Source organism: Peromyscus californicus, unplaced genomic scaffold, assembly GCF_007827085.1.
Source record: "Peromyscus californicus insignis strain IS unplaced genomic scaffold, ASM782708v3 Scaffold_21__1_contigs__length_65335640, whole genome shotgun sequence".
NCBI classification, from domain to species: Eukaryota; Metazoa; Chordata; class Mammalia; order Rodentia; family Cricetidae; genus Peromyscus; species Peromyscus californicus.
This window is the reverse complement of record NW_026294514.1, coordinates 14,096,092-14,110,841: the sequence shown is the minus strand read 5'-3', so window position 1 is coordinate 14,110,841 and position 14,750 is coordinate 14,096,092. Positions and strand designations below refer to the sequence as shown.

General features: G+C 43.9%; 1 protein-coding gene across 29 annotated transcripts in view; it reads right to left on the bottom strand.

The window, feature by feature from the left end:
* Positions 1 to 4,538, bottom strand: part of Abi2 (abl interactor 2) — a 94,468-nt gene extending 89,930 nt beyond the window's left edge. For 7 of the 29 annotated variants that reach the window (XM_052749595.1, XM_052749596.1, XM_052749597.1 and 4 more), the window contains exon 1: positions 4,242 to 4,530. In XM_052749595.1, the coding sequence (XP_052605555.1) occupies positions 4,242 to 4,358 (117 nt within the window). In that variant the 5' untranslated portion in view covers positions 4,359 to 4,530. Of the gene's footprint in view, positions 1 to 4,241 lie in introns of all 29 variants that reach the window. The other 22 variants (XM_052749598.1, XM_052749599.1, XM_052749602.1 and 19 more) reach the window with 10 other exon arrangements.
* Between the last annotated feature and the right edge of the window lie 10,212 nt (positions 4,539 to 14,750).

Genomic DNA, 14,750 nt, shown 5'->3' with positions numbered 1-14,750 from the left:
AGTGCTAGGATAGCCAGGGCTACACAAAGAAACCCTGTCTCAAAAAGAAGTAAGACTTTGTCTCTTAAATTTTTTTAGCCAGGCAGTGGTGGCGCACACCTTTGATCCCAGCACTCGGGAGGCAGAGCCAGGTGGATCTCTGTGAGTTCGAGGCCAGCCTGGTCTACAGAGCGAGATCCAGGACAGGCACCAAAACTACACAGAGAAACCCTGTCTTGAAAAAAAAAAAAAGACACACACAAAAAATTTTTTTTTAAAAGAAGGGTGTAGGGGGGTACCCCTGAACATTTTCTAAAGGGTTAGGCATTCCATGTTTACATTAATAAAGGAAGAAAAGAAACAAAGGTATTAGAAGTATGGCAGCAGAGTCTGTACTAAATTAATTAGGTACTTTTTTTTCTTGTGTGTGTAAACGCCACACCTTCTTCACTGAGGTCGGGTCTCTCAGCTGACCCAGAGCTGGTCGATATGCTGAGTGTATCTAGTTAGCTTGCTGGAACTGCAGGCAACCACAATGCCCACCCACTAACAAGGTCCGAGGGTGTGAGCTCCAGTCCTCACCCTAGGTTGGTTGTACAGCGAGTACTTTAGCCACTGAACCACCTCCTCAGCCCCCACCAAGTCATTTCCAGTAGCGAGAAATAACAAGCCAGCCAAGCAGGGGAGGCAGCATCTGCACTCAGCACCCAAAGGCAGGGTGGGCACAAGGTCAGGTCAGGTGTGGGCAATGTAGAGGAACCCAGTCTCAAGAAACAAACAATAAATCAACCTTATAAGTACTAGCAAACTACATAATTTTTATCATCACACTTTAGAAAAACAACTTTTCACCAGGCACAGCTGTGTATGCCTTTAATCTCAGCACTCAGGAGGCAGAGACAGAGACAGGAGGATCTCTATGAGTTCCAGGACAGCCAGAGCCATTACACAGAGAAACCCTGTCTCAAAGGAAAAAAAAAAAGAGGAAGGAAGGATGGAAGGAAAAGAAAACAATTTTTCCTGTTTCCTAGAAGCTAGTAACATAAAACTCTAATATTTTATTAGTAACATTTAAAATTTCAATATTAACTTCATTATATCCTGGAAAATAACTTTACGTGTGTGTGTGTGTGTGTGTGTGTGTGTGTGTGTGTGTGTGTGTGTATGTGTATGTGTGTGTAAATAACTATAGCCACTATCTGATCTCTCCTAATGCCCACTGGTATATAGCAAAGGTAATTTGCTAAGTAAGAAGCATTTTAAAAGACTACAAGTACTTAAGACAACACAATTATTTCCTTTCCTTTTGCTCAAATCTCACACTAATTATAATTTACAATTGGTGTATTTTTTTTGTTGTCGTTTTTCCAGACAGGGTTTCTCTGTGTGTAGCTCCGGCTGTCCTGGAACTCACTCTGTAGACCAGGCTGGCCGCAGAGATCCGCCTGGCTCTGCCTCCAAAGTGTTGGGATTAAAAGTGTGTGCCACCACCACTCAGCCCTATTAGTGTATTTTTATTTGCCTATTTTATTTCCTAGACATAAAACCAGATATTTAACACCAAATAACAACAATTATATATGATCAACATATTTTGTTCTTCCTTAAAAGTTACATTTCAATACAATGAAATGAGTGTTGATTTGGAGCTGGAAGCTAAGACACAATGCCATAAAATGGTGAACAGACCATTTGCTCAGTGGTCCTGCCAATCAACGTTCATGTATCACAGGGTCACAGACTGCATCAGGACCCCTGCTGGTCAGTCCTTTGGTCCTATGTACAGCTAGCTCAGCACAAATCAACTATCACTAGTTCTAGTTATCATGTAAGTATCATCCTGGAAGAGTACAGCAGTAATAGATCCAGTGAACCCGGAAATAGAGGATAATCTCAGGAATGAAAGTGTAAACTCTGTCAGATGCTAAATCGAGAATACAGACGGTCCAAAATTCAAAACCCATTTCTAGGAAATCAGTGTTTATACTTTACAGTGGGCTGAGTATAATTCAATAGTAGAGTGTATTCTTAGCACGTACAAGACCCTGAGTTCAATGCCCAACACCAAAAATGAACAAGTAAACAAATAACATGCCAACTTTGACACTCTTCTCTTTCAGCTAGAATTAAAAATTTAAGACAACGCTCATCTTTCACTTTCCCCTTTATGAGGCAATTATAACCTAAGATTATAGTAACATTCATCCTTCAAAGACAGACAACCCTGTTTCTTATTAGTTGGCCACGCTACAATCCAATCACTTTTCCATCCCCAATTTCTCTTCTGACAGATGACACTTTCCCATAAGATGCTACACACAGCAACAGAATTAGCCTTTTAGTCTTTTAGGTTTTGCCTCTCCTAGCAGCTGTGAATCCCTGAAAATAACCATAGCCTTCCTACCCACAATCCACTACGAAGTATAAATTAACTCAGTATCCAATAGGGGTTAGTCCTAGGACACCCCACATACCGCACCCATCACACCCTCCATTCCAACATCTTTGGATACTCAAGTCCTTTACATAAAACTGCATAATATTTACATATTACCTATCACACATCCTCCCCTATAAAACTGCATAATATTTACATGTTACCTATCACATATCCTCCCCTATCCTTTATATAATACCTAATAAAATGTAAATGCCATGTAAGTAATTGTTACACTGTATCATTTAGAGAATGACAAGAAAAAGGTCTGTTTGCATTTATACAGAGGAAATATTTTCAATCATCAGTTGATTGGACCACCAATGTAGGAGCTTCCAACAAGGAGAGTTGATGGTATATGGTATAAGGATGGATTTAATTCGCTCACAGATCAGCCTCTTGAACTACATTATAAACCCCTGGAGACTTCAGGCATGCACCATCAACAGTTCTGGGCCAAAGAAGACGGGTGAAATTAAGTAAGAAACCCTTTTCATCATTCCCACACAGGTCTGTATTAGCAAAGCATCTAACAGACAGACATTTGTGAGGGTTTTGTTTTGTTTTGAAATCCATCTTTAACCCTAGTCACACTTTCTTCCTTCCCAACAGACACTTTCAACCACTTCATTCTCCAGAACAAATGTTTGCTACACAGTGACAGAGCTCAGTACATGTATAATCAAAAAAAATCTAAGGGCATTATCTTTGATTAACCACGTGGTCCTCAGAAAACTTAACCTATAAATTATAGTACTTTAAATATGTAATTCATACTAAGAACTGAGAATGCTTTCCAGTATAACTGGTGTTAAGGAAACCTGCAGAGATGGGATCAGGAACAAGAATGTTAAAAACAGGTAACAGTTCAACACCTGCTTCCACTTTATCCAGAGAATTTAAATCAGTATATGCCCCAACGGAAAACAATAAATGCTAGATTTGCAAACCATGAGTTAATTTTTAAAGCGTTGTTTTAATCCATAAGATTTTTACATTTCTCCGTGACCAGCTGGTTCTCATCTCGCTCAGGCCTTCCCCCCACCTTCTCACCTTCCTACACACACACACCCACTATGAGTCCCAGTGCCAAACCAATCATCATGGGGGGAAAAAAACTAAACCATGTGGTTCATTTTCCTAATTCTTTGTGAAAAATAGTCATAGTTCTTTTTCCCATAGGAAAATTACCTATCCTAACGGGGATTGGGGAGGAAAAGGAGCTCATTATCAGGCAGTTTCCCATTCCCCATAGGGAGAAAAATGGCATTAACCTGTAATAAGAGGCGTTCCACCGGGTCCCCTTTACAACCAAAAAAAAAAAAAAAAAAAAAAATTTAAACTTAAGGGTTAAAGAATTTCTGTTCTGTCTTCAGGGGGCATTGATGGGAAGGGAAAACTGAAGCAATTCACTCGGCAGGAGGAACAGGACCCCTTAAAGCCCCGCTCAGAATCGGGCAGGAAGGAGGTAACCCATCCCTCCAGCACACACAACCCTGCCATCCGCGCAGGATCCCGTTATCCACAGAACGCCACTCTGCTCCACCTCCTCCGCCATCCCGAACCCTGACAGGCGGCGAGTGCGGGGGCGACAACGCCAGGCACCGAGGACCCGCACGGGGCTCCGGGGGTGGGGGGGCACGTCCGACCGGACCCCGCCGCTTCCTGCCGCCGCCGCCGCCCTCGTCCCCGCTCCGTCCCCACCCCGGGGCCGGGGCCGCCCCGCGCGCGCGGCCTCCTCGGCTCGCCGCCGGCTCGCCCCGCACACCCCCGCGACCTGGCGCGCCGGGGAGCCGGAGGGAGCGGGGCACGGGACGCGTCGCACCTGGATGTAGTTGTTCTCGCAGTAGTCGGCCACCCGCTCCAGATTCGTGTAGCTGTCGAAGAGGGCCCGGCGGCCCCCCGGGATCTCCTCCTCCAGCAGCATCTGCAGCTCCGCCATCTTCACATCCTCCTCCTCCTCCTCCTCCTCCTCCTCATACAGCCCGCAGGAGGCAGCGGCCGCGACGCCCTGAGGAGAGGAGGAGCGGAGCGGAGCGGCGGCGGCGGCCGCGGCGGGAACCGGGAGGAGCGAGCGGCGGCGGCGGCGGCGGCGGCACTCTGCCCCCTCCCTCCTCTCCTCAAGCGCGCGGCTGGGGAGGGCGGGGGAGAAGGGGGCGGCGGGGACGGAGGCGGGGCGCGAGCCGGCGGGCCGCGAGGACGGTCACCGCGGCGACGGGCGGGCGGGCGGGCGGGCACGCGCACGCGCGCTCCCCTCCCCTCCCTCCGTCCCCCCTCCCCCCGAGCGCCCGAAAAAGATTCCCACCCGCGCCGCCCCTCCCCCACTTCCGGCGTCTCCTAGCGACGGGAGGCGGGGGCCGGGATGCGCGCGGGAGCCGGGCTCCCGGTTAACCCTTGGGCCCCGCGCGGGTTTCCCCGGCTCCGGCAGTCCTGCTGCCTTTGTTAGCCGCCGGGCGGGAATGCACCGCCGCCCCCACCCCTCCCCGGTGCGCTGCACCCGGGGCCGGAGCCCCGGGGAGGTCATCCTCCTGAGGAAGCTCTCCAGGCCGCTCCGGAGGCCCAGGGAGGGCACAGGCTCAGAGCAGCCTCAGCCCCCGAACTGGCAGGTAGCTCTACGTGCCACCTTGGACCTCATCCTCTCCTTTACAAAGTAAATTGCAGTTACCTAATCCCAGATCTGTTCATCATTCGTTCATTCATTCATTCATCCGTATTCCTTGCCTCTCCTCTCTCCTCTCTTTTTTTTTGCAAGGTGTCTCCCATGCAGACCAGGCTAGCTGAAATTACAAGTATATGCTGTGGTTGCCCAGCCTGGGTCTCCTCCTCGCTGGACTTTTTTCCAATTTTCGACGGTGGTTTTGCTGATACTCTTTTGGTTATTCACGTGGTTGTGGCATGAACAAAATTAAACACTGAAAAACGTTTAAGTACTACAAAAATTCAAGGTAGCTCATTCTGATCTTCCTTGTAATCCAGATGTCAAATCTTTTTTCATAAATATGATTACCCCACATGTCGAAACTTGGGGGGAAAAAAAGATAAAACAGACATCTAAGATACTGAAGCCACGACCTTTATTTGTTCTGTGGAAAATGCAAAGGTTAACATCTTAGAGGGTAGTTTAGGATTTGTGGTTTCAACCTTTTATTGCTCTTGTGGTCATTGGCCCTTCTACAATCAATTTTCAGATAATGAGGAAACGATTATACATTCCTAAAAAAAAAAAATCAAATGCATGCCATCACACATTTGTGGAGTAAGCCCTGTGTCCTGTGTGGTTACATTAGCTTTATGATAACTACTTGACCAATATATGTGAGCTTTTGTTCCAGAGCTCAAAACAGTATTTTTAAATGTTGATGTGGTCCAGCTGGGTCTATTCTTAACCACTTTCAACACCTGTCTTAGTGTGAATGTTAGTGTGAATGTTCTCCACGTGTGAGACGCTTGTTAAAAACAAGGGAGAGCTGGGGTTTGTAGCTCAGAGGCATTACATGTAACATGGGGGGGGGGGGGGGGGAAACCTAGCGTGCATAAGGGATATTTATGTAAATGTAACATACACTTGCTTCAGGAAATGAGGTACAAACAGATGAAACAATGAAAACAAACCGACTCATACAAACTTCAATAGATCAAAAAACTGTGTTGATCAGCCTGGAGAGATGGTTCAGCATTTAGAGCACATATTGTCTCCAGAAAACCAGTTTGGTTCCCAACGGCCATGTCATGCTGCTCACAATCACCTGTAACTCTAGCTCCAGGAAATCCAACACCCTGCTCTGGCATCCATGCATGTGACATACACTCACACAGAAACACACACATAAATAAGAATTTTTTGAAGGATTTGTTAATGTAAAAATCACAGCTCTCATCTTAAAGGGAATAAGAGATGGCTTATTCTGGAGCCATTCTGAGTGGCTGTGGCCAGGGAACAAAGTCTTAGGATACCCAAATCTCATGTTCCAACATGGAAGCAGTTCCATCACATTTTTATAGTTTTAAAGAATAAAAGTCATAAGTCAAGGGGATAGAGAGATGGCTCATCAGTTAAGAGCATTGGCTGCTATTCCAGGGGACCCAGGTTCCATCCCCAGCACCCACATGGCTCACAATCGTCTGTAACTCTAGTTCCTGGGGACATGCAGGCCAAACACCAAATGCACATTTAAAAAAATAAATAAAATGGTAAGTCAAAGAAGCAAGTTTAAAATACATTGGTGGGTATATGAGAGGCCGATGCATCAAGATTGGGGGAGCCCTTCTCTAAGCTCAGGATGCTATCTGATGACATTCTTAACTTTTGGATTGGTTGAAGCTAGTTGCCTGCTAAGTTAATAAATACTAAGATTTTTTTTATCTATTGTCACAAGATGTTGGTTCCAACACGGGAGGGGGCTGTGCAAGGATTGGCTTTTTGCAGGTCCAGAGCTCAGCCCAAGATAAGAGAATTAGCCTCTGGACCTGCAGTATTCCAGTCTCCACAGGACTGCAATTCTAATCAGCCAGCCAGTCTCTGCAGACCCAGAGTCCCTTCGGTTTTCCTTCACCACCAGATGCGGCTTCTTTTCAAGTTTCCCTTCACAAAGTCTACCAGATAAAGCATCCAGGATCCTCCCCTGCCATACTTTTTCCCGACTCGCATTCTTTCAAATGCTGCCTAGCAATTGTTTCAAAAAACAAATTTCCTGGGGAAGGATTCCTCAGATCACCAAGGGGAACTTGTAGTGCTTTCTCTGATGTGTGACAGCTTCTTTGGTTCTTTGATTCCTTATCTAAATGAATCAGAAGTAAGACTGGAGTTCAGTGCTCCAGCACGGACTAGCATGCATACACCCTTTAACACTCAGAAGCCTGAGGGCCCAAGGATGTAGGCGTACATTTTTGCTGCCACCAAAATTGATTAAATAAAAAACAAACACAAAAACCTATAAAAGACTCAACAGTTATTAGGGTCGAGGACCAGATTGTATACCTTTTGAAAATTCCCACCAGTTGCCCACACTTGTTTAAGTCAATGGACGTAATGGAAATCGACTCATTTTTAAAGTTTTTCAGATAAATTGTTATGGAGAAACAGGAATTCATTTATGCCATCAAAAGTAACAAAATAGCCAGGCCGTGATGGTGCACACCTTTAATCCCAGCACTCAGGAAGCAGAGGCAGGTGGCTCTCTGTGAGTTTGAGGCCAACCTGGCCTCTATATAACCACGGCTACACAGAGGAAACCCTGTATCGAAACACCAAAAGAAAAACAAAAACTACATTTAGGAAGTAGGGGTGTGGTAGTAGCCCAATGGTAGAGTGCTTGCCCAACAAGCATCAGGTTCTGAGTACCATCCCACCCTGGCAAACAAAAATAAACCCAAAAGAAAGGAAAAGAAAAAAAAAAAACCTAACCCTAAGTGCCTACGAAACAAGTTAAATCTTTGAAGCAAAAAAGTTTCTGTGTGTGAGCAAAAGCAAAGGCCCCCAAGTCTGCTCTTGGCATTTCTAGAAAGCTTTATCATCTGAAATTGGGTTTCAAGTTCAAGGCTATTTAATTGTTGAAAATACCAAACTATGAGAAAGTCTACATTGCTAGGGATTGTACTTATCACTCATTTCCCCTTCCTGTGGCTCTTGCAAACATACAGTATAGAAAATCGTATGATTTCAAAAATTAGCAAATTGTACTCATATTCTGTCTTAAATTAGGTTTTTACTGAAAATGGCAATGACTTCATGTAATAACATGAATCTCCATGGTGGCAACGACCTTCATGTAATAATGCCATGAGTTTGAAAGGTGTCAGTTTTTCCGATGTACTAACAGCATTAAAACTTGTGTATCGCCGGGCGGTGGTGGCGCACGCCTTTAATCCCAGCACTCAGGAGGCAGAGCCAGGCGGATCTCTGTGAGTTCGAGGCCAGCCTGGACTACCAAGTGAGTTCCAGGAAAGGCGCAAAGCTACACAGAGAAACCCTGTCTCGAAAAACCAAAAAAAAAAAAAAAACTTGTGTATCAGGTCTAGAGGGAGAGTGGCTCACACCTTTAATCCTTCCACTCAGGAGGCAGAGGCAGGTGAATCCCTGAGTTTGAGGCTAGCCTGGTCTACAGAGTAAGTTCCAAGACAGCCAAGGCTACATAGAGAAACCCTGTGGGGGGGGGGGGGGGGAGGACACGACACTTGTATATCAAATATAAATTGACCTACAATACATGATTTTGAAGCTCTGCCACCAGCCCTACACTAACTTTTTTTTTATTGATAATCTGCTTTGTGTCCACTTTGATAATATACAATGAAGTTATGTTATATTTTGTTTGTGTTCTGACAAATAAAGCTTGAATGAATATCAGAGGGTGGAGCTAGCCATTAATTAACCATAGAGGTCTGGAGGTCTGTACAGACAGGAGACAGGAAATGATATTGCTGGGCAGAGACAGGAGCTCCGCCCTTTTTGGTCTGAGGAGTTGGAGAGGTAAAGGGTGACTATGGCTGCTCCTTTGCTTCTCTGATCTTTCAGCTTTTACCCTGATATCTGACATACTCTGGGTTTTTATTGATAAGACCAATTAGGATCGCACTTCAAAGTCCTATTCGGGGCCAACTGCTAATTAGATACTGTGGTAAGGGTGAGTCTCACTTTTATAGTACAAGGTAGATAAGAATAAGACAGTTGCTTATTATTTAATCTGTTTTCTGTTACTATCGTTAAATATTATGCACTGGGTCATTGACAAGAGATAAAGGGCTGTTTAGCAGCCATTCTGAGGGCTGGGCACAGGCTCCTGTCTGCACCACCAACGATGAGACAGAGAAAACATGCTATCTCAGGCCTCTCTTACAAATCCACCAATCCCATCCCAGGATCCTATTAGCTCCACTCTACTGTAATAAAATAACCTGAGGCAATTCACTTACAAAGAGAAAAGGGGTACAAGATCAAGGGGTCTTAGCTGTTAGGTCTTTGTCAAGGACAACCCAGCATGGCAGGAGCATCAGGCAGAGGAAATCACTTCCCTCAGGAACCAAGAAGCAGAAAGGGAAACTAGGAAGTTCCAGCTGTCTCATCATCGCCTTCAGGGGAACACCAGAGGCTTTTCGTATAGTTTCTACCACCTTCCAGAGCTACTAAGTCAGCACACAGCTTTGAGCACATGGCTCTTCTGTCCAAACTATAGCCCATCTCCCCTTATGATGTCACTTGGTCCTAAGTACATCCCAAAGGCCCTACCTCAAAAAACCATTAATTTATGAATTAGAGAATTAAATTTGTAACACTTGAACTTTTAGGGAACACGTTCAATCGATAGGTCTGTGAGTTTTGTCAAAGTCATTGAATGTAGCTTCTTGGAAATAAACGAACACAAAAAAAATTTTGATATCTTAATGGCAGGGAAAAGTGGATTTAACTTCTTCCAGGAATTAATAGCATATTTCTTACAGATAAATGTTAAATACATCTATCTGTGTGAATAAGAGAATGACTCAGATGACTATTTCATGGCACTTATAATGAAATTTCAAGGGAAAAATCCGAAGACTTTCCAACAGAAAAAACATCTTTGTCCATTATGATTCACGATGATTACAGGAAGCTAAAAGGTTCATTCACATTGACAATAGAGGTAATGTTGAAGACACTGTTGGTACCTAGAATAAAGTCAATATTTCACAATCCAGGCCTGCTGAAGACTGTTTCACAAGCTTAGAAGCCGGCCATAAACCTCAAGAAATTGTCAGCATCTTTATTCCAGCACTTATGAAGCAGAAGCAGGTGGATTCCTATGAGTTCAAGGCCAGCCTGGTCTACATAAAGAGTTCCAGAACACCCAGGGCTACATAGTGAGACCCTGTTACAAAAAAATAAAATTAAATTAAATTAAAAATTAAAAAAAGTTGTCAGTATATTGACAGTAACCTGCAGAGATAGACTTCATTTATTACCGAGATCCTTCTTTTAAAATGGGTGATGTTGAACTATCTTAAGTGGTATGTTAAGCCCACATTGTTCTTTTCATGTAATGGAATTTAAGAATAGACCACCTAAGATAAGAAAAAAGGAGAAAATATATTAGTGTCTGTCTTTCGTACTTTGATAACTTCCAAGAAGTAAATGGCCAGTTTGAATTTTTTGTTTGGCTTGTTTTGTTTTTTCAAGATAGGGTTTTTCTGTGTAGCCCTGGCAGTCCTGGAAATCATTCTGTAGACCAGGCTAGCCTGAAACTCAGAGATCCACCTGCTTCTGCCTCCTTATTGTTGGGATTAAATGCATTGGCCACCACCACCTGGCTCAGTTTGAATTTCTTTAAAAATTAAGAAAAACACAAATACAGCTCTTTAACAAACATATCAGTATTCCAGGTTCTCATGTTGAGTTCACAAATAATAGTCTCAGTTACTGTTACCATAAGGTACAAGGGACTACCTAGGCTCTTATCAGTCATTTCCTTAAGAAATCTGTGGGGGGAAAAAGCAGTGTGGTGGTGCAAACCTTTAATTGCAGCACTTGGGAGGCAGAGGCAAGCAGATCTTGGTGAGTTCAAGGCCAGCCTGGTCTACAAAGTGAGTTCCAGGACAGCCAGGGCTACACAGAAACCCTGTCTTAAAAAAAGAAGAAGGAGAAAGAGAAGGAGAAGGAGAAGGAAGGAGAAGGAGAAGGAGGAGGAGGAGGAGGAGGAGGAGAAGGAGAAAAGGAGAAGAGAAAGAAGAAAAGAAAGAAATCTGTAACACTAAAACTGAGGGTGAAAATTCCCTCCCAAATCCTGCTGCTCTCCTTGCTCCTGAGGGACGAACTGGAATTTGAGAGTGAGAACACCTGAAACTCGGAGTGGAAGGAGAGATGTGATGGGAGCATCTCTCTCTCCTGCTGGAGTTCGGGCCAGCAGCAGCTTGGGCTCACCCCTGTGCACATGCCTGCCACGGTGAAGTACCTGTGCTTTGGAGACACCCTGTGACATCAACTAGAGTGCATTTAGACTGTCTCAGGGAAGCTGTATCACCATTTGCCAAACTTTCTAGGACTTTCCTCTAAATCTCTTAGATAAGAAGAAACAGAAATGCAGAACATAACTATGGATTTCCTCCAATACTAAATTTTTTTCTTTGAAATCAGATCAGTTATGACCGGGGAGAGAGAGAGAGAGAGAGAGAGAGAGAGAGAGAGAGAGAGAGAGAGAGAGAGAGAGAGAGAGAGAGAGAGAGAGAGATGACATTAATCTTGGCAGGCTCACATGCCACAGGACTGTCCTGTCACTGGATCCACATTTTCCAAAATTATATGATTTCCACAGGGTACCACCCATATAGAAACATCACAGTGCCCAATTCTTGTGATTAGACACTGTTGGAAAAGATGAAAACCTGAGAGAGACAGACATAAAATTTACACACACATTAAGGAAGGTTGTCATGGCAACTTTGCTAGGAGATATGTATTTTTAAATCTAAGTAAATTTAGCATTCAAAACACATTTGCTTCTCCCTCAAAGGTTCTGTATCAAGAACATTTTAAAATTTGTTTTCAAATTCCTTTTGAATCTATACTCTGAAAGCTTTACAAAAACCCATGACTGTAACAGCAGCCTAGGCTTAAGCACATATTTTCCAAAGACCTTACGCAAGAAATATCCAAAGAGCAAAGCCTATTACTTTTATGCCATTCCCAGAAGTCCTACCTAGGTGGCTGTCTCTACCATTTTGGTCCGGCTATGCCATCAAATACTTGGAAGATCCGGTTAAGCTTTCAAGTCAATTATCTATTAGCCAATGACCTTGCAACATAAGCAACGGATGGTGAAAACTATACACACCCAATGCAAGAGTGTAATTAAACAATTCATAGGAATGGCTGATATTGCTAACAGTGAAACCGATTTTCAGCTATGTTCCCTCTTACTCTGAAAGCTCTCCCGTTCTCCTAATGAGCACCCTTGTCTTCCTTGGTAAGGTACCGAATCTGATCCTCTTGTTCATACACTAATAATGAAGCAATGGTTTGACTCCAAAGGGTTTTTCTTTTCTCTGAGACAGGGTCTCACTAGGTAGGCGAGGCTGGCCTTGAACCTTTCCCAGAAGACCCTAGTTTGGTTCCCAACACCCTGACAATGAGGATGAGGGAGAGAGCAGGTACGAGGCCTGAGTCCGTCCCACAGTATCTCAAAGCAATGACCAAAAAAAGGACCATTCCTGTAACCCCCTGAAACAGGCCTGGACTTGCCCAAATATGCCCAAATACGGAAAAAAAAAAAATGGATTCATGTAACAGCTGTTCCTGGGATTTCCCTAGCCATGCTTAAAAGGACCTGCAGGCCTTTGTCCCCTGTGGCCATTTCTTACAAGTGGTGACCCCACATGCTGGAATATTTGCATACTATTTGAGTCCAGGGTTTTCCTCATCGATTCTCGGAACCTTACACTGGAGCATGAGGAACATACCAGTGATTAAACACTGAAGAAAAATGGCTCCCTCCACAGCCGTTGTTAACTGTCAATAACTCCTTAGCTAGGGTAGGGGATTAAACCTGAGAATTGTGGGAAGAAGACAAGTTCTACCATGTTTGAGCCAAATTTGAGGCAAACTTTAAATACTGGCCAGGATGATGGGCTCTGGCAGGACCATTCTGGAGTTCCCAGGAAATGACAAGTCACATTTTGCAGAGGCTTAAAAAGGTAAACCATAAGTATTTCCCATCAGGTCCAATGAGGGACAAGCGTATATACTGACATACTTCCTGCCCATGTTCCTCCCGCTACATGTGATCAACACATCCGATGCAGTTGGGTCAACCAATTTTAGGGGAATGAGAACATGTGACTTGTTATCTCCCAGAAACAGCAGCTGCCAGCATTCCAGGAAGTTATCTATCCTTGGGCAAATGGGGCTTACAGGTTAACAGTGGCCCTTACAGGGGCTCATGAACCAATCCTCCATATCACTTTATTATCAGTTAAAAAGCCTTGTTAAGAGTAAACTCGAGTCCTGCAAGAATCTTGTGACCAGTGACAATGAGGTCAAAGAGCCAGGAGACAATATATTTTTACTCATGCTATCAAACCTAAACATTTTGTGTATATGGTACTGGGTTCATCCCCAGAGCCTCAAAAATGCTAATCAGGTATTTTCATTGAGCTACATTTTTAATCTTTTGGTATTTCTATTTTGTGTGTGTGTGTGTGTGTGTGTGTGTGTGTGTGTGTGTGTGTGCGCGTGCGCGCAAATTGGGTGTCTGTGGAGGCCAAAGGACAGCCCAGGTGTTATTACTCAGTCATTCATCTTGTTTTTGAGATAGGGTCTCTCACTGGCCTTCCTCACAGATTAGACTGGGCTCGCTGGCCAGCAAGCCCCAGGGCTCAGCCTGTCTGTGCCTCCACAGCCTGTGATTACACAGGGATGCCACCACATCGGACTTACATGGGTACTGGGAATTAAATCATGTTCTTATGCTTTCCTGGCAAATATTTTACCATCTGGGGCTACTTTTCTAGCCCCAGAATTTCCATTAAAAGAAAAAAAAGACTCTAGAAAAGACTTTGTTATTCCTTAAGTTAACTGTGTAACTGGGCACAACAGGCTCATTCAGCTGACTCCTCTGCGCTCCATTTTCCACACCGCTGGTCATTAGTTATTCCACACCACCTCATTTATTGACAATTATGCCAGGCTCCCCTCTGGCTTAGTCAGGGACCCAATCTTTGCCTTGATAATTGCTTAGCAGGCCTCGCTTGCTTTAAAATCACCCTTATTTCAGCAGATCCCACTGACACCTGGTTTACATATCAATCGCTAACTCTAATCCTTTTTTCAGTTTCCAATCTACCCACTAAACCTGGACAACACAAAACTCAAACCACAGGAAATACAGGTGGGAGGGGCCAGATTTAACAATCTGACAACGTCTAGAAACGACATAATAGTAACCAGGAACAGATTTCACTGAAAGTTTTGGAATATATTTCATAATTTAAATGTGTGTATGTTAGAAATAAATGCTACAGCTTGATTATGCATCTGTAATCAGTAGAAAAGGGAGGCAGGCCGAAGCAATTAAATTCTATGTTAATTGGTCATAAATAGTTCTTGCAATTATCTGATCAACACACACACCATAGGATAACTCAATAACTAGGGTATGTGTGTATATGTGTGTGCACACATACTTGCTTGAAAAACAAACAAAAATTCAGTGGTGTTAAAAATAACCAGTTTGCAATTAATCCCTTTCTCTGCTTGGCATTCTTCCTACAGTTGTCTAAAAACAAATGTTTACAAAAAAAAGGGAATTTTTGTAAATGCCTAATTGTTTTGTTTGTGTGGGGGTGGGTGTATTGTGTCAGAGGACAA